Source organism: Peromyscus californicus, unplaced genomic scaffold (assembly GCF_007827085.1).
Source record: "Peromyscus californicus insignis strain IS unplaced genomic scaffold, ASM782708v3 Scaffold_17__1_contigs__length_78620276, whole genome shotgun sequence".
Taxonomy (NCBI): Eukaryota; Metazoa; Chordata; class Mammalia; order Rodentia; family Cricetidae; genus Peromyscus; species Peromyscus californicus.
The window spans coordinates 54,479,860-54,507,582 of NW_026294469.1; the positions used below are offsets into that span (position 1 = coordinate 54,479,860).

Below are 27,723 nucleotides of genomic sequence, written 5' to 3' on the forward strand. Positions count from 1 at the left end.
TGTCTCCCCTTCACAGTGAGGCTCATGCATCCCCCCCCCCCAGCCCTCCTTGTTGCCTGGCTTCTCTGGATCTGAGGGCTGTAGCACGGTTCTCCTTTACTTTACGTCTAATATCCACTTACACCTGAATATATACCAAGTTTGTCTTTCGGGGTCTGCGTTACATCACTCAGGACGATCTTTTCTCGGTCCATCCATTTGCCTGCCTCTTTCCTGATGTCATTGTTTTTAACAGCTGAGTAATACTCCATTGTATAAATGTACCACATTTGTTTTCTAATGAGAGAGAGAAGGAAAGGGTGTGGATTTGGATGGGGGAGGGGTAGGATCTGGCAGGATCTGGGGAAGGAGAAGTCATGACCAGAAGAACATATTGTATGAAAAAAAAACATTTTTAATAAAAAAATTTAAAAAATAATTGGAATCGGCTTATTTATTTATTTATTTTTAACTTTCCCCAACATTATTAAAGAAAAAAAAAGCCATGGTAATAAATCTCTAGTACATAGTCAATTTCCTGGGATTTCTCCATCAAAAATGTCTCATTTCACTTCTAAACACATGCCAGGATGCGCATTTTCTAACTGAAATCCTGCGCTATTCATCTTTCCAGCCTGTGGTCTGTCTTTGGCTCAGCCATGATTGCCTGGACAGCGCCGATGCCTCCCTCAGGTTCTGTCTGTATCTCCACAGGCAGCAAGCACAGAATCTGAGCAGTTTCACGGAGAGCCGCACCTCCATGCCAAAACCAAGAACGTGTTTGTCTAAGCGGCAGGAAAGCCCTCTTCTGTTCGATCTGCTTTAGCAGCTGCGTCCTACGTTAGATGCTCCTGAACCCAAACCCAAATGTCCTTCAGCATTACCAGGTAACCATCCTGACCCTGAATCTGAAGGAGGTCAGCAAGAGTCGTTACCCCAGCCTTACAATCAGGAGTATTACAACCAGGTTGATCAATGGCTGTGAGTTTTTGTTGAGTTGGCAGTATTAGTTTGTGTTACCAGGTACTTAGCCCTCCTGTTTTTCAACATTATATCCATATTCACATCTCACAGCTGAACCAAGCAGCCAGTAAATTGCTTTAGATTTTCTGGTTTCATTTTGCAGTTGAAGTCCAGGCCTGTGAGCTTGCATCTGAAAAGAGGCCCAGGCGGTCCAGCCTCAGCACTGGAGTCATTTTGAAGAAGCAAACATTTTCTCCTGCGTGGTCGTAAGAGTCCTTCCCACTTCAAATAAGTTAACATAGAACCATTTCCCTCTGGAGCAGAGGAATACAGAAGCTTTTGAATTTGGCTTCTTTTAAAGGCTAGATTGACTTGGCTAGGATGAGAACCGGAGCGTAAAGGGAGAGATGTCCCTCCAAAGAGAAACTCAGACCTCCAGAGTGTTGGGAGACACAGAGGGAAGACACCGGTCCTGCTGAGGACCCGCCTTCTCTTGCAGCTAGGTGAGCCTTTGTAAGAATGGATCCAGATGCGCTCGCCACAGGTGAAGTTCTCAAGCTGACCATCAGAGGGCAGGCGCGGCCAAGTTACCAAGGGAGTTGGTTCCAGACTGAAAAGCAGCAGCCTGGTGGACAGAGTCCTCTTGGAGTCCTGGAAAGGAGCCTCACCCCTAAGAGATCACTGGGCTTAAAGCTGCCCTGGGGGTGGGCAGCCAAGAAGCGCCCCCTATTGCTGCCGCTCATCTCTCAGTTAGGAACCCAAGAGCGTGTACTGTCACCAAAGAGCAGCAAAGCTAGGTGCAGAAGCCACCAAGGGCCCGGCAGTTTGAGAACTTAGCCTTGAGTAGATTTCATCCAACTTTCTGGAGGTCGTAGTACCCAAGGCACAGGAAGGAAGGGATGGGGCAGGGGAAGGGAAGCCCTCTTATATACATCGACCCCACCACCACCACCATACACACACATCCAAGATACGAACAAAGGTCTACTCACCCATAGACACGACAGAAACAAACCACTCCACCCGGAAGTATCACGGTGACCGACAAATTCAGCGGTGTTGTTCAGAGAAGCATGCGCAGCTGCACCACTGAAGGAAAACTCGTCATCCAAGCAAGCATTGTGCATACATTCTGGTGGGGGCGGGGCCTCATGAGTCCTTCCTCCTAGTGACCTTTAACTGCCTGTAAATGTCCCCCTCTCTCACTTCCACCTTACACACACACACACACACACACACACACACACACACACACACACACACACACACACACCAGTAAACCTTAACTTGAATGGGGATTTGTGAGTCTGTCCTCCCTCCATGACGGATAGTCAGTTGGTCTAACCTTGTGCAGGTCTCCTCTGGGTAATCAGACCTGCTCACTGTGTAACAGGGCATCGCCATGTAACACGGACTGAGGACAGCCTGCTTCCACAAGCCCAGAGACCCTGGAGCAGAGGGCTTGCACTGCAAATAGATACTGAAGAGAAATCTTTTGTCCATATGAAAAAGGTCCAGGGTTGTCGTCATTCCTGGAGGGCTGGCTCTGCACAAGTGAGGAATGAGTGAGGCCTCACTTGGGGTCTGGGGTCTCAGAGGACCTCCACCCCGCCGCACAGCTGTCCCTGGCTGAAAAGGGTCTTCAGCCAGATGAAGTGGTTGTTTTATAAAGGTCGGTCTACAGTATTGGCTACAAAGACAATGTTCACATTTGGCCTTGTGGGGAGGGTAAAGAAGGTCAGGCTGTTCAGAGCAGAGTGTCTGTGGCTAAGGAGGCGATGGGACTGTGGTGGATTATCACACAGGTGAACCTGGGAGGCAGAGAAAAGGCTAGGACGTGAAGGGCAGAAGAAGGCCTTGGACTGTCAGCCGCAACTGTACTTCTTGACTGTCACAGGCCCAGAGGGCAATGGGGAAGGTCCAGAAATGCATGTCAAAGCAGTTTTCCAGTGTGAGTGCATGAAGGGTATGGAGGTAGCAGGAGTCAGCTTTATTGAGATAGCTTTCACAGAGCATGCGCGTCACCTGTTTAAACCCTCCATCCCATGCTCTAAGTATATCCACAGACATAGGCTCCCATTGCCACAGTCAATCTTGGGACATTTTCACTACCTCAAGAAGAAGTTCTTTCCTACTTCACCCTGTCTGTATCTCCATGCTCCCGTGTCCCTCACGAGCAGCAACCATGTACCTCCTTCCTTTCTCTACAGATTTTTTTTCATTCCGGACTACATATTGTTGCCATTTACATCATAATGGTCTTTTGTGAGAGGCTCTTTAGTAAGCATAATGTTTTCACAATCCACTCATGGTAAAGCACAGAACTTTGCTCCTTTAGTGGCAGAATAATATTCCACTTCGTGGACATACCACATTTTGTTCACAAATCTATCCACTGATGAGCATTTGGATTCTTCCTCTCTTTGGACTATCGTAAAACTGCTACAAACACAGACAGATGTCAGTGTGAACATAACTTTCGTTTTTCTTGAATAGCTCAGACTAGTCTAACTGGGTCATAGGGTGACTCCACGTTTACTCACTTGATGAACTTCCAGGATGTTTTCCAAAGTGGCTGATGGGAGCTAAAATTCTGAGAAGAAGCTGTTTCTGGCTGTGAACAAAAACCTCACGGAAGGAGTTTCTGTGTCTGCAGAGAATTGGTGGACTGATGTGTGGTTTTGAACAAAATCTCAATCATTTGACTTTACCGATAAAGATTCAGGAGCCAGATGCTGGGGTGACAGCCTGCTAGCTCAGAGAGTCAAAGAAAGCACCCAGCTGACCTTCCTCCTTCCTGGATGTCCCCAAAGCCTCTCCTCTCTCCCACTGTCTCCAATCAATCCCCTTAAATTCAGTGTCCAGCCTTCTGACTCCCTCTTCCTCTCTGTCATTTATTCTTAACAATCCTGTGTCCACTTCCTGTCAACCGGTGCTGGCTCTGCCTCTTGACCTGTGGTTGACTTTATTTAATCCTGTTAACAGTATTCAAGCAGAAATCTCTTGCATTAAAGGTGGGTGCTAGGGCTGAGGCACACCACCACTAGAAACAGGTTTTTCCAGTAAATAAGGCAATCTCAGGGTTCACGGTGTGATCAGGTGTCCTGCAACACTGACGGGAATTTCAGAGCTGTAGAGGTTGGAATTTTGTAGGTTCTGAAGCGAATTGTTTTATTAAGGCTTCTAGGACAACCTTTCCTTGGCCAGCTCTGTGTCTAAATCAATACCCCATGATGATAAATAAAAAGTTCTAGAAGCTATTAACTTAAAACTAACTTGTGATGATAAATAAAGACCTTTTAGAAGCTATTGCCTTAGCAGAACACCAGCTTCTGTCAATCCAAGAGCTAAGAATGCCACCAGATATCAGCATCTTGGGCCTACAGAAAAGCTTCTCCCATCTCGATGTATCTGCCTCCCAGATGCATCCATCACTATATTGAACTTGCCTTGATTTATGACTTTATTTGTTCTATAAATCTACAAAATCCCCTATAAAACTGCTTCCATGTTCGAACATGGAATTTGGGGCAACCTAAATCTGTTTTTCAGGGCTGTGGTCACTCCAATAAACTATCTGTGATTCCCTTTAAGATGGGAGCTGTGATTTTTACATTGCCCTGGTCAATTTCTCTTTCCCACCAGCATGCATGCTTTCCTACTTCCCCCAAGTCTCCACACCCCACCTTTTGGTTCTGACCGTCCTGATATTGTGAAATCTCTCTTGCTGGGAGTTTGATATGTGTTTTCTGGGTCATTATGACAAGCTTTTGTCATGAGCTTATTGATCATGTGTGGATCTTTTTCGATAAATGTCTATTTAGATCTTTTACCCACTAAAATATTGGATTGTCTGCTGCTGAGTTGCATGTGATATCTATATACTGTTGACACAAATCCCTTGTCAGGCGTGATTTTCAAGGCTCTTCTTCCATTCTGAGGACTGTTCTTTCACCTTGCAGATGCCATCTTTTAATCACAGGGTGACGTTTGGGTGAAGGGACACTCACTGTTTGACTTTGTTGTTCAGTCACTTGGTGTAATATTTAAAACCTTACCAAGTCCATAGTCATAAAGACCCCGGTGTCTTCTTGGGGTTGTGAGGTTTTCATTACATTTAGGTCTGTGTTGGGTTTCAGGCGTAGTTCTGTATGTGCTGTTGGTTGACCCTCAAGGGCCCCTGTATAAACTACTTTTCTCTTGGCTGGGACGGAGGACCTGACCCGGTCAGACTAAGGAAGGAAGGTCATTTTCCTTAAAGTCTGAGAACACAGTCTGTTATGGTGGTGGCAGGGACAGGGGGCATCTGGACACATTGTACTGGCAGTCAGGAAGCAGAGAGGTGAATGCTGGTGTCAGCTCACTTCCCCCTTTTTATTCAGTCCAGGGTCCATAGAAATGGGTGCAAACCATTCTTCCCCCTTCAGTTAAACCTTGAAAACTCCCCTGGACACACCCAAAAGTGCATTTCCAGGTGATTCTAAACCCAGTCAAGTTGGCAATGAAGATTCTCCATCACATCCCAAGGGCCCATGTGCTGAGGACTTGTCCCCAATGACACACTGGGAGGTGTGGGAACCTTCCTGAGATGAGGACCAGGGCAAGGCCTTGAGGTCTTGGAGAAAAGCCCCGGAAGGGGATAGTGTAATCCTAGGTGTTCTTCATCCCTCAGCTTCTCTTTATGCTTCTGTCCTGATCAGGACAACAGATGATGGACAGAAACCTCCAAAGGTGTGAGCCCACATAAGTCTGTCTCCTGTCTGAGTCATTGATGTCATGTGTTCAGCAACAGGAGCAGAGAACAGTGGGAGGCGAGGGTCCAGCTTCATTCTCCTGCTTACATAGACTGTGTCAGCGTGGTTTGCTGAAAACATGTTTCTCTCCATTGAATAAGCTTGGGTTCTTGTCCAAAATCAGCTATAGAGAAATGGTTTGTCCCTGGACTCTGTTTTCTTGATCTACATTTCTCTTATTATATGACATCACTTTAAGTTTTTATGTGTATTATATATGTGGGTACATCAGGGGACAGCCTGTGAGAGTCTGTTCTCTCCTTCCACCGTGTGGGTGCTGGGGACCACACTCAGATCATCAGGCCTGGAGTCAAGCGCCTTATCCTGCTGAGCCCTCTCGCCAGCCCTTGGTCTGGATTTCTATCCCTGTACTCACAGGACACTGGGTCCTACTAAGTTTCTCAGTCAGGAAGTGTAAGTCCCACATTCCTTTCTAGGGTTGTTTCTGGCTATTCTTGGAATCCACATGTATGGTTCAGGGTTTGCTTGTTGATTCGTACAAGCCAGCCAGTTGGACTCTGTGGGAGCCCATACTGGATCTCCATGTGGAAATGCGATCTTGTCTTCTCCACCATTCCGATCCTGGCACATGCATTTTCATTTTCTATTTACTTAGTTCTTCTTTCACAGATATTTATGGTTTTCAGAGGATAAATTCTGCTCTTTGTTAATATCTTACTAAGTCTTTTATTCTTGTTGCTGCTCTTCTTGATAGATCTGCCCCCCTAATTTCTGCATTGGATTGTCCATTAGAAATATATAGAAATTCGCCGGGTGGTGGTGGCGCACGCCTTTAATCCCAGCACTCGGGAGGCAGAGCCAGGCGGATCTCTGTGAGTTCGAGGCCAGCCTGGGCTACCAAGTGAGTCCCAGCAAAGGCGCAAAGCTACACAGAGAAATCCTGTCTCAAAAAAAAAAAAACAAAACAAACAAACAAAAAAAACAAAAGAAATATATAGAAATTCAATTGGCTTCTGCATGCTCACCGTGTATCGTGTAAGCTTGTTGAACTCAGAGTAGTTCTCAAGTTCAAAGCCCCAAAGTGGAAGAATCATGTGGTCATTTGGGGAACTTCAGAGTACACTGGCATCTTGCTAGAGAAAAGATGGAAAGGCTTGGGGGAATTGCCAAAGATGCCCGAAGGAATGAGTGTGATGGGAGCCACAAGAACCTCAGAGGCTGTGCTCTGTACTTGGCTTTTGCCCCAGGGGCCAAAAGACTTTGTTTTCACTTTATTTGAAAATTTCCCACATGTATATAAAGAATTTTACTCATGTTCACCCCCATTACCCTCTTTCACCACCCTGAAAACCTCTCCCAATGAACCCCCCACCCCTGCCATTTCTCCACCATCTCTGGTGTGTGTGTGTGTGTGTGTGTGTGTGTGTGTGTGTGTGTGTGTGTGTGTGCTCACATGTGTCTCCGTGAGTTTAAAGGAATTGTTTCTGCAGAGTACTTGGGGATATCTAATTCTGACTACAGTGAGGAACAAGATCAACAGAGGACTGTGGACTGTGGAGAGTTTAGACAGAAGGAGGAGGTGAGAACCAGAAGAGGAAGAGGGAGGGGAAGGGAAGGAGGGGGGAGGAAGGGGAGGGGACGAGGGGGAGGGGAGGGGAAGGAAAAGGCCAGTGGAGAGAGGAGAGAAATAATGAAATGACCTCCGTGGGGAAGCCCTGTCTGCCGTGGGAGGCCAGGCAGTGTGACAACGGATGACAAAGCCCTGACCTAGAAAGCCAACAGAAGTAAGGAACGCAGCTGCGGGTGAATTTAAGACACATTCCGACGCACAGTGAATTCGGGGCTTTTTCTAAGTAACTTAGGCTAAGTCATTAACTGCACGTAGGGTGAAGGGAAAAAAATGAGTGGGTTTAGTTGTGGCTGATAGTGACAGAAGAAATTCAGAGTAAACTAGAGTCCAGGTTGCTGGGCACCCACAACACACGGCTTCATGGCAGGGCCCACGACGGCTTCTCCAGCTCCAGCATCACACCTCCATCATAGCAACAGAACGAAGAAGTGCAAGAGAAGAGCACACCTCTGGCTTGCCATCCTTAGCTTGTCAGAGCTAAGTGTCTTCTCTAGCAAAGCATCTGGTCACATACAATGGGAAAGAGGTCGGGTGGTGTCCACGTGCCACGTAACCAGTTAGAGTGTAGGCATGTGGTTGAGAAGTCGGGTAGAGATCAGGAGATAATGATTCAAAGTGTCAAGACAGGCTTCTCATCACATCCACTGGGGACCATGAACATAGAAGGAGAGGAGGGCGGGGTCCATAAGGAACGGCGTTTTGTCTGAACACATTCGTTTTGAGTGCTCAGTGGGATGCTCAGCTGGACAAATGAGTACGCATTCTGAAATCCGCACTGTTGGGTTCTAGTTCACCTCCTGAGGCCTGTGTTCCTCGAGTGTTGAGACTCTTATCAATACATGCCCATCATGCCTTGTACAATCTTCACATTGTATACAACTGGCAGGTGGTAAAAATAAAAAAAAAACAGCAAGCAGGGCCAGCAAATATAGTTAGCAGGAGAACTGAGAGCTTAAACTGCAGTAATGGTTACAGTTGGGGAAAGTCGTTCTCGGCCTCCTCTGTGCAGAGGGGATGCTGTACAGTTCTTCGAGTGCTCACTCACATGAGCACATCTTCTAAGACGTGCAAAGCAAGGGAGAGCTGCTTTTGTGTGACTTATTTTTTACAAGAGGAGTCACGACCAAGAGAGATGCTTATACACGGAACATTGAAGTGATACTGAAACGTTCTGGATAAGGTCACACAAGCAGATGGTGTTGCAGCCAAGACCTAATCATGGGCCATTTGGGGCTCTCAGGCTTGAAGGCCACCAATGTTCCTGTTATTAAGAAGCTGTCCTGCTGTTAGCTATATTGGAACATGCCGGGAGGATTTACTGAAGGAGGCAAGGGCAGGAGCATCATGAGTTTGAGGTCAGCCTGGGCTACACATTTAAAGGGGAACCAAACATGATTGAAAAAAAAGCAGTCAATGAAAAGATCCCTAATGATAACTCTGCTATACTCATAGATTGGTGCCCAGTCCAGTCGTCATCAGAGAGACTTCATCCAGCAACTGATGTGAGCAGATGCAGAGATCCACAGCCAAACATCAGGCAGAGTTCAGGGATCCCTACAGAAAAGGGGGAGGTAGGACAGCGGGAGCCGGAGGGGTCGAGGACACCAGGTGAGCATCCAATAAGCAGGGCTCATAGGGGCTCACAGAGACTGAAGCGGCAATCCTGGAGCCTGCACGGGTCTGTGCTGGGCCCTCTGCATATACACTGTGGTTTTTAGCTTGGAGTTTTGTGGGACTCCTAACACCACTGTGGAGGTGTCTCGGACTCTTGCCTGTTTGTGGAACCCTTTTCCTCCTACTGGATTGCGTTGCCCAGCATTGATAGCAGGGTTTAAACCTAGTCTTATTGCATATCGTGATGCCGTTTTCGGGTGATATCACTGGGAGGCCTGCTTTTTTTCTGAAGGGAAACAGGAGCAGTATATCTGAGGGAGAGGGGAGGTTTGGGGGGGACTAGGAGGAGGGGAAGGAGAGGAGGCTGTGGGCAAGATGCACTGTATGAGAGAAGAATAAAGGGGGAGAAAAGCTGTCCTGCTCAAGGAAGCAGGGCACGAGCTGCTTCTATAGCCAAGTATCTACATGATTTAATCCAGTTTTAGGAAAGGGACTTTACAGTGAGCAGTTGAGGCTTGGTTAAGGAATTAACCGCTAATGGGCCACGAATTCTACCCACTATTGTACAGTTGATAAGCTGAGCCCAAATTTTTAGGAAGCAGTCCCCAGTGAGGGTCGACAGTAGCTACAAAGCACGCCATGGCTTTGCCTTTCCCAGGCCAGTTAGTTAGCACACAGTCACTGTGAGCTGTGAATGAATAGCATCTCCAGGGAACTCTCTCTCTCTGCACATCCCTGGAGGTGGGGGTTCCACGCATAGCCTAAGAATCTGCTGTGGGTGGGGAGCTCTCAGAAACGAGCCAGAGAAGTGGGCTGGGGTGGGGCTAGAAGTGAGGCCAGGCTCTGAGGTGGGGAGGATGGGGACAACACCACCAAAGGAGGAGCCCCAGAGCTCTGGGGTCTGAAGCCCAGAGGGAGTGGCTGTACCCAGCTCACAGGAGGGGTGTGCTCCCTGGCAGCTGGGCTCTGGCAGTTTCTACACTTTCAATGTCAGATCCGGGAAGGGACATTGGCATTGCCTCCATCCCTAGCCAGAGCCTAGATGAACTGGGATGGATGGAGGGCGGGACTTCCAGCTTGATGTTTCCCATTTCTGCACCTATTAAATATATGCTTTAAATAAATAGAGGATGCTCTCGCTTTGCTTGCCAACCTCTGGCTGAAGCCCCTTTAATCCATCCCACTTACCCCAGATGTAGACACTCACTGTCCCAGGTTCAGATCTATCTGAATAAGACTCAATACCAAGGGTCAGAAACTGAGGAGGGTACTGTCTGGGAACACAGCTCAGAATCACAGGACACTAAGCAATGGGGACTCTGCTCTGCCACTGCTCTTGGGGACCCAGGATCTGAAGACTTTTGACTGGAAAAGACGTCTCCTAGGACACAAATTGGGTGGAGGGCACCACCATCATAAGCCTAGAGCCTTGGCATGGTGAGAAGTCAAATCTCTGCTTGCAGAAACTGGACCTCCAAGACTGCGGCATGGGTGCTGGGGGGAGGGGGGGATGAAAAGGGGAGTGGCCATCTTGACTCCGCCCTCTTCTTTGCTGTCCATTCTGATGTTCCCTTCTCTACTCTCCTGGGGTCTGCACAGCAGCCAAACATATTCTCAAAAGCAGAAAAGAAACTGCAGACCTGCTTCCCTGCAACTTCTGGCCAGGGCAGACCTGGTGTTCATCTTCACGGTAGGGGAGGGACTCCCCAAGGTCTTCCTCTTGTTATGACCAGCCCTGGCCCCAGTTAAAGCCTGCCTCCATCTGGGTTTCATCTCAGTCCTCAGAATGGCTTTCCCCCACTGAACTCTGTAAAACTATTCCCAACTGGTTCCTGCTTTCATTTTTACACTAACTGCTTTGCTTGAGCCAAACCTGCACTAGGTGACGTCATTTCTTGAGACAGTGATGGAGGATGACTGGGGAAAACTTTCATTCAGGGTCATCAAAAACCTTCCTCCATCCCAAACCAGAGCCATCAGTCTAATTTAGGAAGCCTACACTCCACCCTAGCCAGAGCCTCTTTGACCTACAGAGTTCTGTAAATCTTGAACTTGAGTGCTGGTCCAACTGTTCAAGGTCACTGGGATTTTAGTAATAGTTTAGCAAGCTGCTGCTATCTCAGGTCTCTGTTGAGTACTAGTTTCCTCCCTCCTACACACCTGCATGGATGGTGGCCAGCGAGTCTTCCACTTTTAGAGCCAAGGACCAACAAGAGATGGGGTACCTCTCGATTTCCTAGGGGGAGCCGTAAAGCACTCACTCAGCTAGCATCCACCCTTCAGGATCTCAGTTTCTAACATGGCCAAAGACCTCTCCTTAGGAACTGAAACAAAGAGAACCCAGGGCCTCCAGCTGCTTTTTTCCATTCTTCTTCCTGTATACGTCTTTGTATGATCAACCCTTCTTAGCTGACTAGTTTCACAGGAGAATGGATGCTGTCTTTCGTTATCTCTCTGGGACTAACAGTTAACCACACTCACATTTTTGAGAAAAGTCTTTGGAAATAACCATACCATTAGCTGGGCTTCAGATATTGCTCAATAGTAGAGTACTTGTTTGCCATTTTAATCCCCATAACACACACACACACACACACACACACACACACACACACACACACACACACACACTGATGACCTCTTATGCACACGCATTCTTCTAAGAGGTTTGTCTCTCCTCAAACATCACAATAAGCCTGTCAGGAAGACACAGTTGACCCCACATCATAAATGGGAAGACACAAAGACACTGCCCCCGTTTACACTGTGTTGTGTGGGAGCTGTCCCCTGGGTATGGCGTGGATGGCAGATGCCCTCTTGAAGCAGCTGTGACTACCTGCAGGACACCTGCATAAAGTGGCTGTCTGCCCTGGAGGGACAGGGGCTCACCAGGCTGGTCCCTTTCCAAGGATTTACACAACTAATAGCTGCTAAGTGGGAGAAGCCACATGAGAGGTGCCTTCTTAGGCAGTTACAGTTGTGGAGAGAAAAATTCTTAATTATTTATTTTATGTGAATGAGTATCTTTGCCTTTGTGCATGTCTATGCACCATGCATACCTGGTGCCAGGAGAGAGCATGGGATCCCCTGGAACTGGAGTTACAGATGGTCATGAGCTGCTGTGTGGGTGCTGGGAGTTGGACCCAGGTCCTCTGGAAGAGCAGCCAGTTCTCCTAACCTCTAAGCCATCTCTCCACCCCCTGAGATTTTTTTTTAAGGGCTCAGCTTTGTCTACGTTGGTCCACCCCGAAAGTAACCCCAGTTAAACTCTTTGTTTAGCAAGCCACACAATAGTCTGTACGTGTTGGAGCTGGAATAAGCAGATGGGCCAGAAACTTCATGATCACAGTGCACTGTCAAGAAACCTTACAGAGTAAACCCTCCTCGTTCCACTGAGTCTGGGCTGGCAGGGTGTGGAAATGACAGACAGGAGAAGGCAGGTGCTCATGGAGACATCTAAGGAAAGTGAGGAGGCTGGTGGGCACAGTCCCAGGTTCCAGGAGTGGGGTAAGCAGAAAGGGCTAAACAAGTGTACTCAGCCTGGACTGGTGAAGCTAAATATTCCAGGAATAAGTTGTTCCTATTAAAACTATGCCCTAGCCCTGGGAGATGTGTCGGTGGGTCGAGGTGCTGGCAGGAAGGTCTAATGATCTGAGTTCTGTGCCTGGATCTCACAAGGGTGTTCTTTGGCCTCCACACAGACATGGTGGCGTGAGTGTAGCCGAGCTCACACACACATACACTCACACAAAACAGTAAATAAAATTTAAAACTTGGTCCTTAAAGGATAGAATAGGAGATGGGTTAAGCTGACAGAACCTGACACCCAATCCATTCTATAAGTTTATTTATTTATTTTTTTTCTCACTTAGAGACAATCACTTGTTATACTTCATTTCCCCGGAGACATCCTAGTAAGGAAAAAATGCAGGGGTTATTTCTTACACTCTGAGAAGGCAACTTAATTTCTTGCCAGCATACTCTGTGGAGGCTTGGGGTACTGGTTATGTGTGTCAGAGGCCTCAGATCTTACAAGGCAAGGACTGGATTCTGGATCACACTCCTGTGTCAGTCTCCACAGCTTGGAGTAGTTTCTGCACTCAAGAGCATTCAAGAAATAGAGCTGAGACAGAGGAGAGGCCATTGCCACAGATGTGGCTTTCTGCCTTGCTCTTGGTAAAGCCAAATCTTAATCACAGGAGATCCCGTTTGCCTTCCAAGTCTCCCGGTGAGGTAAGGTCCAGGAAAAGATACTGGAGAGCCCCACAATATGCTAAGGAGCCAGGGACAGCAGCTGGTGGGTGCTAAGCCTCCAAGCTGCAAGGTCCCTTTGCAAACTGGGCCAGGACTGAAAAGGAAGACGCAGTCATGGGGCGGGGCTATGTAGTGGCTGCCCAGGAGGGACTCCTGGAACTCCCCTTATCCCTGGACTTAGATCTCAGGAGCAGCTGCAGTTGGTTGAGACAGGGGCATTCCTTCCCTGCTCCACAGCCAGCTCCATCAATCCTAATGTTTAAAACATTCCAGTAAAGAGTACACCTTTCCAGCGCCGCAGGGAGCTCCCAGACTCCTTCTACTACCCTGTACCCTGCGCTCTTAGCAAAACTCTGGTTTGGGGGACGCAGTGCTAATTAGGGAGGAGAGAGGGCCCACAGTCAGGAGGAAAAAGTCTTTGCGCAAATCTTCAAACTAATATTACCACTTTGGGTGAGGGCTAGCTCCAGGCCGGTGATCTGAGAGAGTCTGAGGCTAAGGCCACCTAAAAGGGGAGGAGTTTGGGGGTGATCTGGTCCCACCTTAGAAGGTGGTGTACCTGCTTCCTATTGGGTCAAAGTAGCAAGGGCCGCTGGCTATTAACAAATAAGTGGGGACACAGGCAACTGAACTGTAGGCCGCTGACCTCACACAGCCTGGAAGGGCGATTCTCCCTTGCAATGGTGTTCTCAGAATTTGCACTTGTTCCCCGGTGCTCCACCCCCGACTCTCGGGTCCGCCAGGTCCAAGACAGTATCGTCCCCCAGATCCCTACCTTACCCCCTCACGCTGTAGTCGGTGAACACGCTTAGCCGAGCAACAAACCAATCTTTAATTTTCCTCCAAAATACTTTAAACTAAGTTTACAAACAGTTTCTTCCACTCTATTTTTCTGGCTCCCCTTTCTTTTCCATCGGGAACATCCCCAGGTCAAGATCCTTGGTCCCTCCCGGGGGTAGGCGCTGATGCTCATGGGAGCAGCTAGGAGCAGTGTGGTCAGCGGGACCCGCAACTCGTCCCTCTGGTAGCCCGGTTGGGGGTTCCGTTGGCCTTTCTTGGAGCGTCTGGAGAAGGCGCGAGCGTCCCCGCCCAAGGCTGGCCCTCGGCTTGCGGCAGGAGGACTAGCAAAGACAGAGTGGCCACCGGGCTGGGTGCGCCGGGCTCGCAGCACGCTCCGCAGCGCCTCTAGAGGGCTTGCCAGGGCTTCCCGATGGCCTGGATGTGCTCCTTGGCCTTCAGGCGCAGCGCGGCGATGCTACTGTTGCGAGGGTACGCCTCTTCCAGCGAGAACTTGTCCCCGAATCCAGGCGCGCACGGGTACGCGGGCGGCGGCCCGAGCTGCTGCAGGCCCGGGCCCAGGGGCGCCGAGTTCAGGAAGGGCGGTGGTGGCGTGTAGCTGGCCGGGAGGCCCTGCGCCGGGGGCCCGAAGCCCGGCAGGCTCTGCAGCGCTGTGGCACCTCCACCGGGCAGCGGCGGCCCGAGCCACGGCTCCAGCGGCAGGGCGCTCCCCGGTGGTCCGCTACCGCTGCCCGGGCCGGTCCCCAGCGGGGCCAGAGCAGAGGAAGGCGGGGAGCGGCTGAAGGAGAGGAGGGGCGAGTCCTGCAGCTTCATGGACGACACTTCCAGTTTCTCCTGCCGCCTCCACTTAGCCCGTCGGTTCTGGAACCACACCTGCCAGAAGCAGCGCAGAGCCCTTCAGGCTAGGGCGAAGCGCAGCGGAGTGAAGTCCCCACCCTGGGCAAGCCTGCCAGCCTGATCCCACCAGTACCCCCCAAATAATCCTGGGACTGGAATAGTCTTCTGCTAGAAGGGCTCAGAAGTTCCTTTACCTCCTTGGTCTCTCCTCACTCTCGCCTTGTACTCCAAGCCTCTCTTTTACATATGCTTCCCTTTTTTGTGGCTATTCTCTCTGGCCCCCAGCTCTCTCTTTGTCGCACCCCATTCCCCCAAAGCATCCCCCCCCATCTCCTGGATCTCTCACTTTTGGTTGTGGTGGTTTCTTTTAGAGGACCGTAAATTTAACTCCGAAGTTAGACCGTAGGACTTTGAAACCAGGTTTCCGGGGCCCCTTCGGTTGGCAGCCCCTTCTGACGCTCAATTTGGGATCTCGCTTCTGCTCTGTATTGTGTAGCTCTCAATGGCTGCTTCAGCCTGTCTGTTTTTACCTACCCCCTTTCTCTGCTGCAAACACAGGCATACCACACACCCGCAGTTCCCGTGTTAAAATGCAACCGTTTCTAGCAGGTTTCTTTTGACCTTCTGTGTATTTCCGTCGCTGCTCTGATAACTTCTCGGCTTTATTGAATTGGTGCCTGTTTAGTATGTCTGAGGTTCCTATGGATTACTTTCCAAGATTACAATTGTTCACGTGTATTATATCTATGCTCATGTTACGGAGTTTTGCCATTTCCCCTCATACTGTGTACAAAGAGACTTTGCTTTCTTATTTCACTTAGGGAAAAGTCACATTATGGTTCCTCGCACTGGCTCCTCCACTACTGGGTTGATACGAGCATGAAGGATGCCATAGTAATGTTTTACCACCAAATTCCACTCTTCTACAAAACAGAATTGGTTTTTGTTTTTTTTTGTTTTTTTTAAGTGAAGACTGTGAGAGAACTTTGGACAAACTGGTGCACTCAGGATGGGGTTTGTGAAAAGAATGTAGCGGCCTGGACCAATGGGAAAAGTGATATAAACAGGAGAGCAGAGAAGGTGAAACCCAGCCCCTGAGTGGAAGAGGGCCAAGTGCGTGTGACCCTTGAGTTGGGAAGAAAAAAGAGAACAAAATGTAAGTATCTCCACCCCAGGCACCAGCCACCAGGAAACATTAGCAGTTTGCGGAGAGTAGGAAAAAGAGAAAGATTCTCCTGGGGGGAAGGTGGCCCTGCACCTCTTGAACTTCCCTGCTCCATCCCTACAAAATTAGTTATAGCCCTGGATCTAGTTTCTAAGGTTGTGTGGTGGAGACGCTCCTAGTCCCTATCACACTATCTGATGATCTATGTACATGGGGAGAGAAGTTATATGCTAGTCCCAGGAAAGCTACAGACCCTGCTCTCAAGAATCCCGTAAGTGAGTGGGGATGGTAAAACCATTGAACAAGAGGGATCTAGGCAAGCTTGGAGTGAAGGGAGCCCAGGCAACTGTCCATAGGACACTGGGATGGACCACTTTTTCCTCTGTCTTTGTCTTCTGTTTCTTCTCTCTGTGTACCTATTCCCCTTCCCTGGACATCAAGTGCTGAAATTTCCAACTTTCAATGAAAACTATAGAAATACAGTGCAGAACTAGGAGAGACTGAACTAAATGTCTTTGGTAGTTAATCCCAAATCACGTTAGGGAACTCACTGCCTTAGACACCCCTGGCTCGGGCTGCCTAACCATGGAAGTAACTTCTATGACTTTACTCCTTCCTTATTTTCAATTGAACCTAAGCAGAAAGACAAAAGGCAGGGAGCCTTGTCCCCCTTTACTTTAAAGACAGAGCTAAAAGTGTCCAAAGTCCAGAGAATCCCTATTGCCCGGAAATCCTACCAGACAAAAAGCCCATCATGGTTCCAGTCTCAGACGCATCGAGTCTGTTCTCACTGTCTCCTTCTCAGGCCCCCTGTAAACTCTCTCAATTTGGAAGCCCTCCCAGATTTTTCACAGATGACTAGTAAATATTTAAGGCTTCCAAATATTTTAATGATTGGGGATTAGAGAAATTCAGCTTTAATGAAAGCGAAAACTCCCTCACGATAAAAAGGAAAAGTCGGTGTAAAACGAAGGAAAAGTCAGTTTCTTAAATCCGTGAGAAGTTTTAACTGGCGGCTTACAAAGAAAGGGAGTGTTTCGTGTGGAACAACCGCGCTCAGTTGGTGAGAAGGGTGGAGGTTGGGGGGGGGGGTCTCAATCCAGTGACCCCCTGGCTGTTGCTTTCAGGCTCCATTCCCTTTGCGGTCAGCACACCCACAACTCTTTTTCGACTGCATCTAATGCGCTGTCAAGCTCTTCATCTCCCAAGCCATTGCCAAGTCCTTTTAGTTTAAAGTCGGGAGCCTTCTCCCCTAAAGGGGACATCTTACTGAACCAGATTGCTCAAAGGGTGGCACTTGGGGGAAAGGTCGAAGATCTTAGACACTCCTGGGCTCGGGGCTGCCTAACCATGGAAGGAACACACTAAGTAATTGCCGTTTAGCCTTGGCCCTCCCAGATTCCTGTCCGTCAATCCTGGCGCTTACCTGGACCCGAACCTCGGGTAGGTTAACCTTGCCGGCCAGTTCCTCGCGGCTGTACACGTCGGGGTAGTGAGATTTCTCGAAGGCGCGCTCCAGCTCGTGCAGTTGGTACGTGGTGAACGTTGTGCGGTTGCGGCGGTGCTTCTTCTTGGGAGGTTCCTCCTCTGGAAGCTTCGAGTCGCCTGCTGCTGGCCCAACCGGCAGTCCTGGGCTCGGCCGTGCCTCTCCCTGCTCCTTGGGGTAGCAGGGGCGAGAAGCTGGGACAACAAGGCCCCAGGGGGTCAGTGACACTGGTCCAGGAGGCGCAGTCGCCTCCCTGCGGCCCTAGGCTTCCCAGTGGCGCCTGAACTAGTCTGAGGAGGTCCTTGATGGAAGCTATGTGGGGTCCCTAAAATTTCTCTCATCTCAAGTCGGGCAGACCCCCAAACCCGCTGACCTACATAAAGGTCAAGGAAGAGGAGCTCTTGTCTTGCAGAGCACTCCAAGGGCTTCACGGCGGTGTTGTGCACTCACCTTCGTACTCGGGGACCAGCCCGGGGGCTGGCGGCGGGGAAGACTCAGAGCCTCCGGCTGGCGCCTTGGGGCAGGCGGGCCGCGCGCTCAGCCTGGGATCCCGCTCCTTCGCGCCCCTGGAACCCCTCTCTGCAGGAAATGGGTCTAGGATCCCGTCGTCCTTGGTAAAGCCCAGGATGGCCTCGATGCTGTGCAAGCGCGAGGTACTCCCGCCCGGGCTGCGGAGCAGGTGGCCAGCGAGAGAGAAGCTCCCGTCGGCCATGGCTGGCGCGCAGCCGGGCAGGTGCATGGGGAGGCGGGTGTGCACTTTGCAGACTGAAGCTCGCTCGATGCCTGTGTTTTCCAAGGGTGCACTTCCAGAACGTGCGCAACTGGACGGGTCCGACCAAAGCCAAGCTCGGCGGGCACCCGGCTTGGGCAACCGCTCTGGAGATGGGCAAGCGCTGGGCCAGAAGTCAATCGGACCGCTGCAGCAGCTGGAAGTTTGGCCTCGGGGTAAAGTGGAGCTCTGGTGCACAAGACCAGCAGCGCGCTGGTCTGGGACTCCTCCTCCTCCTCCTCTCCAGACCCAGCCCTTTCTCCCCGCCCCTCCCCTACAGAGGGCCGGTCTTCCCCCTGATCAGCTTGGGGTCCTAGGCATGCCACCCAGGCCTGCACCCGGAAAGTCCCTCCATCTGATATCTTGATCTATTTCAACTCCACAAACATTTTCCAGGTACCAGGACTAGGAAGTGTGACAGGAGGGACATCTCTCCACCCCTGTCTCAGAGGGGCAGTTTTCCCGGATTCACCTCTCCCCTCTCCCTCTAGCCTACATCCTCTCAGAGCTTTACACCCTGGACTGCCTCGGTGTGGCACTTGGAAGCTCCTAGAGCAGCCGAAGGCTTTCCAGCTATACCTGGGCGTTGGAATTTAGTTCACAGGCCTCCCGGTCTGAATCTTCCCCTCATTTCTACATCTATGCTCCAGTGCTTTGACGCCCCAGACTACAGGCATCTTTGGTCTGTTTTGACTTCTTTCTGTACCCTCGGATCAGCTCCTTCATCCTAGCGCGAACCACAAATGGTGGTGGGACACTCTGTGCCCACAGGACCAATGACCTCAAATCTGGGAGATCCCAGGACCCGCAGAAGACACACAAACGTTCCTCTCATGAGCGCTCTTGAAAGGGCAGGGTCCTTAACTGAGTTACAGTGATGAGCCACCCCGGTCTTCTCCCACTTCCACAGGTCAAGCAGATGGCGCAAAGCTCGTGGGTTGGGACATTCGCTGGGGAGGAGAAGGTCCTAGCGCTTCCCTGAGGGTTAGGGCCCTAATCCGCTTGAGTTCCTTCCCCCTTGGGGGCCCCTTGAGGCTTGCCTGACCTAGAGTGACTCAAAGCCTCAGCAGAAAGATGATTCCTAGGGGCCTCATCGCCGATGGGCAACTGTAAACTTTGCATCCCTCAAAGCTTCTGCAGAAGACCCAAAAACTCCCCTCCCTCAGGAACTGGGGACCTCCACCCCCCAATTCCACCTTTCTAGTCTCTCAGGTCTCCACCAAGACAGATTTCTTTACCCTACCTTTCTAGATCCTTCAGCAGGGCCAACATCATCCTGAGCGAGGTCACACACTTCACACAAAACCCCATGGCCCCCCATGACCAGCTTCGATGAGTTTAATTTCCAGGCTGTGAGGCAAGGCAAAGGAACCAACAAGGGGAAATCACAACCTCCCTGAGGCTTTGCATGTAAGTGGCTAATTTCCCTAACGGTTCTCTTTCTAGTAAAGTTGTTTAAAAAAGATAAAGAAATATAGCACGCAAATTCGTCGTCAGTGGGTTCAAACTGAAGTTCTGGCTCAGCTCAGAAAGTTTAAATTTTAAGAAAAACCTGTTAGGACTGAAGATGTCACTCAGGGTAAAGCACTTGTTCAATCCCTGGCACCTGTTAAAAAATTACAATACAAACATAAGCTAAATTAATGAAAATAAATAGCACTTTAGAGCTTTCAAACCCTGCACATTTTTCCTGTGACAGGATCCTAGCCATCCTGTGCGAGAACAGGGCGGGTCTTCCTGAAGAGGAAATGATGCTCTAGGTGAGACATCCATCCAACGGAGGAGGGGCAGGGCTAGAGCCCCAAGCAGCTGATTCCTCATCCTGGAGTTTCTGGCTCTGTCTAGCTTGTGGTTATTATTGCAGTGTGAAGTTTTTAATTGAATCAAAGTGCCTCCTGGCTTGCAGCCCATCTTTCATCCCTTGCCAGTCCCCTCCACCCCCCAAGAATCTTACATCTCTGAGGCTGAGGGGGGAAACCATTTAATTCAGAAAGAAATGAGATCCCAATCCCTTGAGAATGGCCTTTGAGATGCCAGTCCTGTGAGACTGGAGCCTTGGGGAGGTTCCTGATGCTGAGGCACTGACCCTGGAAATGGCCCAGTGGCACCCCAGAGGGTCTCCCTAGCTGGTTAGGTAGAGCAGGTGACTGAGGTACTGAGGCAGAGGGCAGCCGCCCGAATAATTCATTGGTATACATTGCAGAGGGCAGCTGCCCGAATAATTCATTGGTACACGTTCTTTCCCTTGGACAGAGCACGTTTCTGTAAACTTCCCCCTAGTAAACCTACCTCTGCAATAGCAGCAGAGCCAAGCTGCAGCTTTCCTTAACCTGCCCCCAAGCTGCCCAGCGGCTTCTTTACCCTCTTTCCAAAGTTAACTCCTGCTGGAACTGCCCAGCTCTACACACAGCTCCAGGTGAGGTGAGCTTTTATTTACTGTTTATTAGGGTCTCTGGAGAAAGGCAGGAAGGATTTTAAAGGTCCTGATGAGGCCTGCGGGCTGGGGCCTGCCTTTGTGTGGGATATAAAGAACCATTCAGGACCATTGTGGGCACAGTGGAGGGTACTCCAAGCAATCAGCTGGGGGTCATTGTTAGGAGCTAATCTACATGTGTATTTCCCAAGAACTCGATTAGAGAAAATGAATGGACAGACATGTCCCTAATTCTCCTAGCTGGAGCTGTGTTTTCTTCCAGCAGTTAAGCTAGTTCATAATCAGCTCTGCTTCAGCAGAAGTGGGGAGCCTGGCTTCTGAACTCCCCCTCTGTTCAATTCATTGATTCATTAGGTGGATCAGAGAAAGCTCCCTCTTCCCAGCCCCCACCTATGGCTGACTTAGCCACAGTGCTTTATTCCTCTTGATGGTGTTCAGAGAGAGCATTGGTAGATGTGGGGAGAGGCATGTGCGGTCTGGTGCCAAGTGGATGCTGTTATCTTGGGTGTATATGTACAGGGTCCACTTTCTGGAAGTACCCAACATGCACCGTGTCTTAGTTAGGGTTTCCATCACTGTGACAAGACACCATGAGCATGGCAACTCTTATAAAGAAAACATTTAATGGGGCCTGGCTTATAGTTCAGAGGGTTAGTCCATTGCCCTCATGGCAGGAACATGGTGGTGGGCCAGCAGACATGGTGCTGGAGTTGGAGCTGAGAATTCTATGTCTTGAACCAAAGGCAACAGGAAGTGAACTGGGGCACTGGGCATGGCTTGAGTATTTATGGAACCTCAAAGCCCACCCCCACAGTGACACACTTTCTCCAACAAGGCTGTACCTATTGCAACAAAGCCATACCTCCTAATAGTGCCTCTCCTTAGGAGCTTATGGGGGCCAGTTACATTAAAACTACCACACACTGTTTCAGCCACCACACTGGAGAGAGATGGGCATCTGTAGAGAGGCTTCTCTAGCCTGGAACAGGGAATCGAGGCCATTCTGCTCCATCTCTAGTAACTTTTTTTCTCAGCACCATTATGTATTTGAGTTAAAAAAAAAGGGGGGGCAGTGGTGGTGCATGCCTTTAATCCCAGCACTCGGGAGGCAGAGGCAGGCAGATCTCTGTGAGTTTGAGGCCAGCCTGGTCTACAGAGCAAGATCCAGGACAGGCACCAAAACTACACAGAGAAACCCTGTCAAAACAAAAAAAAACAAAAACAAACAAACAAAAAAACAAAAAAAACTTACTTAAAAAAAAGTCATAGACTGTGTATAGCCACCCCAATCACCTACATGTAGATTACCTTCAGTAGATGCATTTAATCTTAGAACATTCCAACCTCTGTCATACAATACCCAGGAAACACCTTTACTCACCACCTAATATATGTTGAGGGAAAGTAACTTCACTGTAGCATTAGCCAAAGCAAGGTACAACTTAGGCTGTCATTACACCACACACACACACACACACACACACGCACACAATGCACATGTACATGCACACACACACAGAAGTTCAACAAATTCAATTAAAGAGCTAAAATATATATGATATGAGCTATTGTTTACTGAATACTACATATGCCTGCAGACATATGCCATATTCCTTTGAGTACTTTACATGGATTAACTTAGTCCTGACAATAATGCTATGGGGTAGACACTTTTTTTGTAACTACTTTTACAGAGAAGGAAGCAGAGTTACAGATGGAGTCACTTGTTCAATGTCACAGAACTTATTCCTGGTGGAGCAGAAACTTGATCTCAGGTGTCTTATTCAGTTGTGAGGTCTAGCGCCCATGTGCACAACCTTCCAATGGGGTATGTGTCTACTTGTGGTGACTAGGAAAATTAGTCATATGGTCGTTTGAGTGAGAAAGGCTTTCCATACACTTATATAATATATTTAAATATTTGGTCCCTGGTTGGTGGAACTGTTTTAAAAGGATTAGGAGGTGTGGCTTTGTTGGAGGAGGTGTGTCATTGGGTGTGAGCAAAGAATGTGGCTGGTTTTTTTTTTTTTTTTTTCGTTTTTTTTCGTTTGTTCTAAGAACTGGCCTAAATTAAAAAACAATGGAATAGTTTATCTAATGAATATTTTTTAAAAAGCCCAATGTTGATTCTGTTGTATCGTTACTAGTGATCGATCAAAAACCAAATCAAAAAATATATATTTAAAAGAAAAAAAGAGCACCCAAATTTAATGTTGGGGTAAAGGCTCATGCTGAAAGAGATGAGAAAATTAAAGAAAGGCCTGTTCCAAAATGGAATAATGGGAGGAGTTCTCTCAGGGAAAGACCTCACCCAGATAAGCTTCCAACTTGTAGAAAGGAATTTTCTGCTCAAACAAACGAAAAAAGCCTCTGCAAATGTGATTCAAGAGGACAGAGCTTCACCCTTATTGGGCAGCCAAACTTGGCAACATCACCCACAATGGTCATGGCTTTAGAGTCGTGAAGGATGCATGAGAGAAGGGGTTGTGGAATCTTCCTCTGTAGTTAATGAGGACAGTGAGGCCAGGAAGTGTATGGCAGGGCAGGCTTTGAAGGAAGGATCTGAGAGGGCAAGAGGCCCTGAGAAGCTGTTGGATGAAGCTGTTGAAAATGAAGCCTGGATTGTGTTGGATGCCCCCAAATGTTTGACATGAGCTGCATATAGAGAGTGGAACCAATCTGAGAGAGATGTATCTCGCAAGCAGCAAAACTAGAAGGGCAGAGCCATCTAAGCCCTGTGATATGAGACATGGAGCTACAGGGTTTGCAGTTTGCTCCACTGGGTCTCAGTCTTGGTTTGACCCAGCATTCCCTCCCTCTGCCCCCATTCCTCCCTTTTAGAATGGTAATGTACATTCTGTGCTATCATGTGTTGAAAGTATGTAGTTTGCTTTTTGCATTTCCAGGTGGTTACGATTATGGGACCGTCTCTACTCAGAAGAGACTTTCGACTTTTGAACAATCTTAAGACTGCAAACGACTATGGATGTGTTTGAAGTTGAACTAACTGCATTCTGCATTGTGATATGGCCAGAAGCCTATGGGACCAAGGGGTGGCTAGTGGTTTGAATAAGAATGTTCCCCACAGGCTCATGTATTTGGTACTTGGTCCCCAGCTGGTGGGACTGTTTGAGGATTAGGCTATGTGGCCTTGTTGGAGGAGGTGTGTCACTGGTGGTGGGCTTTGAAGTTTCAAAAGACTCATTTGATTCTCAGGGATCTCCCTTTGCCTCCCACTTTTGGATCAAGATGTAATGGATCAGCTGCTGCTTTGCTCTACTTTCAGGGACTCTCACTCTCTGAAACCATAAGCCAAATAAAGGCGTTCTTTTATAAAGGCCTTGGTTGTGGTGTTTTATCACAGTAATAGAAAAGTAATTAAGACAAGCTGGTAAAGTAAGAAAATTGGGAGTCAGGGAAAATAGGAATAATATGCTTTAGAGAAATATGTGAATGAGGAAGATATGACAGATAATGTATAATTTATAGGCATTTTAAATGATGGCAGATCCAATTTGAAATAAGAAAATATTTCATTCAACTTTCCAAGACTCTATCTCAAGAAGTTTAGTGAATTCTCCCTGTGCTTAGGACTCTCAGTGGGTTGTAACAACATATTTTTAAGCATCAAAAATATTTCTAAATAGTTGCTTTCAATGACATGATTCTCAACAGAAGTTGAATAACCCCTGTCAAAATGCTAAAACAAAACTATTTTAAGTTTTGGATTCTTTTTTTAGTTTAAAAAAGTTGCATATACATAATGAGATAACTTAGGACTAGACCCAAGTCTAACCAGGAAATTCATGTATATTTTATATAATGTTAGGCACACAATCCTGAAGGGAATACAATAGTTTTAGTGTGCCTGTGTATTGATTGCAATTTGCCACTGTGACCTCATGTTGGCAGTCAGAAAGTTTCAGGTTTTACAGCATTTTCATATTTCATATTCTTAAGTTAGGAATATACATCCTGAATTCTATTACATATTTTATGACATAGCATGTTTATGATGTTAATGACAATGAGCTATAATAGCTGTGTACTTCCCATTTCAAATTAGTGAGTTTGTTAAGTATATAGTAAGCAAAAGAATAAATATTGAATAATAGATACAAGAAGCAGATAGCAAAACAGCATCAATTCTGGAGCTCCCAACATCCAATAGTATCCGAGGGTTTCTATGGCTGTGAAGAGACACCATGACCACAGCAATGCTTATAAAGGAAAACATTTATTTGATGCAGGCTTACAATTCAGAGGTGATGCATGATGGGGAAGCATGGTGGCACACAGGCAGACATGGTACTGGAGTTCTACATCTGGATCCACAGAGAGCAGGAAGAAAGAGAGAGAGACTGGGCCTGGCTTGAGCTTCTGAAACCTCAAAACTCACCCCCAGTGGCACACTTCATCCAACAAGGCCACACCTTCTAATAGTGCCACTCCCTACGGACCTATGGGAGGTATTTTCACTGAAACCACCACACAATAGAGACACTAGAGTAGTCCAAGAGAGACCTCAAACAAAACAAAATAATCAAATCAGGGCTTATAAACACTTACCGAAACCAACTAATAGTGAATATCCTTGGCCACTTTTAGGAATGTATGGCCTTGGTATAGGTGGTAAACATGCTTCTTATATACAAGTTTACCACTCACCATTACAACCTGAACATTCTCTATTAATATTTTCAGATAAATTGAATTGAATGTTGATATAAGGACAATGAAATGAATAATAACGCCTTCACATAACTATGCCCAAATCATCAAGAGCCAACGAGAGAAGCACTTCATGGAGGTGTTTCTGTTTCACATAGGAGCCTTGTATGTACAGAACATAAGGGAGCGTCATCATCAGAGCAAAGGGCAATTGGTAGCTATAGTGCTTTCCAGAGAAGTAGCATCCTGCTTCAAACATTTCCCTTAAGCAAAAACAAAGGCCATAGGTTTCTGCAGATCATTTGGCAAGAGGCAAGAAACTTGTCCTGCTCAGCCACTTCCCATGGCTTCCCAGACACAATCATTTCAGAACCAGGATCACTTAGAACTAATTTCTCCTTTGAATCCCTGTATTTCAGAACACACTGTGTGGATGGCATGCTATATAGAAGGGATGCCCTGGTGATTCTCTTGCTCTGTTCTCTCATATCTGGCACCTTCCTTTTTAGATGTGGAAATGAAATAATTTACCAAGGTGATTCAGAACATAGCAGTCAGCATTAGACTAAGAGGCTTGAGACTCTCAGGGTCTCCAGGAGTTCCCAAGGACTCAACACCTGCTCCAGGCTCTCACTGAGACATCCATGCTTGCATCGAGGGCATACGTGTATTGAGTCCTCTGTATTGAGCATATATATCTGTTGTGCAAACACAATGAGATAATTATTCACACTACACCCTGATACTTACTGACCCAATTGTTTTGGTCCTGAGCTTGCTTTTATAACTTAGGCAAGACCAAAGAACTTCTGTGTAATAAAAATTCTCCTGGCAATAGGTTTATGTGGCATTAGTGTGTTGGAACCAGCGCCCATTGCCATATGAGAGCTGGAGACACGTTTTTCTGAGTTCTGACGTCACATTAGTAGCTAAAAATGAGCCATTGTAGGAGTATTTTTTTACCTCAGAAATTGGCAAACATTCAAAATCGGGTGTCCCACCATTTACTAGCATGTCACAGCTCCTGTCCCCCTAAAGAATGAAGAAATCAGAAAGTATCTATTATCAGCAGTTTTAAAACTAGACCAAAAGCATGTTCTACTAGAAAAGAATGTTCTTTGAAGGTATAAGTTCATATTATCTCAGAACATGTAAATAAAAGGGAGGAATTTGAATATCTACCACAGAAATGAACCTTTGGGAGCTGCTGGGAGCAAAGCTATATTAAGATAATGCCTCTTTGCTTGTTTTCTAATTAAACTAATTGAATTCAGAGTGTCTGGGGGAAGCACTAGAGACATTTATCTTGAGGGGATGATGATCCCGAAGCTCTGCAATCCTCTTAGGGCACTAAGAAGGCAAATCCGAGGACGCCTGTTTGCAGCAGCCTTGACCACACTTACGGCTGTGTCTTTGTCTTCCTTCTTGTTCTGGGAAGCCTGTTCCACTCACCGCCATCCTCGGACCACTCCACTCAAATGAACACACTCAGACTTTATCCCCCCAGGCTCCCTTTTCAAACAGTCTAACACATTCACTTTTATTAGTTTAATTTGCAGAGTGGAGACAGACCCGGGACACAGCCAGAGGATGAGCCCATCACGAACACAAACATTCAAACATCAAGGCTGGCTTTTACTTCGTTCTTTTGTAAACCACTGACATCAACTATGCATACACCATCTCAACCATTTTTTAAGTAAATAATTCACTGGTGCTAAGTACCCTCACACTGTTGCACAACCATCTCCACTCTCCAGCTCCACAACATTTTCATTTTCCCCAGTTCTGGGCCCATTAAATAATAATGTCCCACTGTCCTCTCAGCCCAGTGCCCAGAAACCACCGTCCTGCTTTCTGCCTCTATAACTTGACTCGGAAATACATCGTGTGAGAGGAATTATACAGTATTTGTCTTTTCCTAATTGACTTATTTCACCTAGCATAATGTCTTCAAGGTCTAGCTACATTGTAGCATGTATCAGAAGTTTTGAAAGGCAAAACAATATTACCTCCCATTATTTATACATACCACATTTTGCTTCTCGGCTCACCCATTGATGGACACTTGTGTTACTTCCAACTTTTGGTTGTTGTGAATAATTTGTTGGTGTGGGCATTAGTCACTACAGTTCTGTTTAAATCTCTACTCTGAATTTTCTTGAGGCTCACCCAGAAGCAGAATTACTAGATCACATATTGACTGTTGAAGTTTTTGAGGAGCTACTGAACTGTTTCCTTCAGCAATAGTATGGTTTTACCTTCTCATGCAAAAGAGTGCCAACTTTTTCATATCCTTTTCTTCAAAAAACAGACATCCAGTAAGTGTGAAGTGGTGTCTTATTGTGATTTTGATATATACTTCCCTG

The 27,723-nt window shown here is 47.7% G+C and overlaps 1 protein-coding gene and 1 pseudogene across 1 annotated transcript; both read right to left on the reverse strand.

Annotated features, from left to right (window-relative positions):
• Positions 1–601: 601 nt before the first annotated feature.
• On the reverse strand, positions 602–1,132 carry LOC128112375 (RNA transcription, translation and transport factor protein-like; annotated as a pseudogene).
• A 13,247-nt stretch (positions 1,133–14,379) lies between these two features.
• Rax (retina and anterior neural fold homeobox) lies at positions 14,380–18,219 on the reverse strand. Its single transcript, XM_052741481.1, has 3 exons — positions 17,931–18,219; positions 17,421–17,674; positions 14,380–14,865 (listed from the first exon to the last, which is right to left on the reverse strand). The coding sequence occupies exons 1-3, from the start codon at positions 18,217–18,219 to the stop codon at positions 14,380–14,382; spliced, it is 1,029 nt and encodes a 342-aa protein (XP_052597441.1).
• Positions 18,220–27,723: the final 9,504 nt, after the last annotated feature.

What these genes read in the sequence shown, in the direction of transcription:
- Rax (XM_052741481.1), bottom strand. Translation starts at nt 18,219, where the DNA reads ATGCACCTGCCCGGCTGCGCGCCAGCCATGGCCGACGGGAGCTTCTCT. An exon ending in GCTGGTCCCCGAGTACGAAG is followed by an intron (nt 17,675 to 17,930) that starts GTGAGTGCACAA and finishes TTGTTGTCCCAG; the next exon opens with CTTCTCGCCCCTGCTACCCC. An exon ending in TACCCGAGGTTCGGGTCCAG is followed by an intron (nt 14,866 to 17,420) that starts GTAAGCGCCAGG and finishes TGCTTCTGGCAG; the next exon opens with GTGTGGTTCCAGAACCGACG.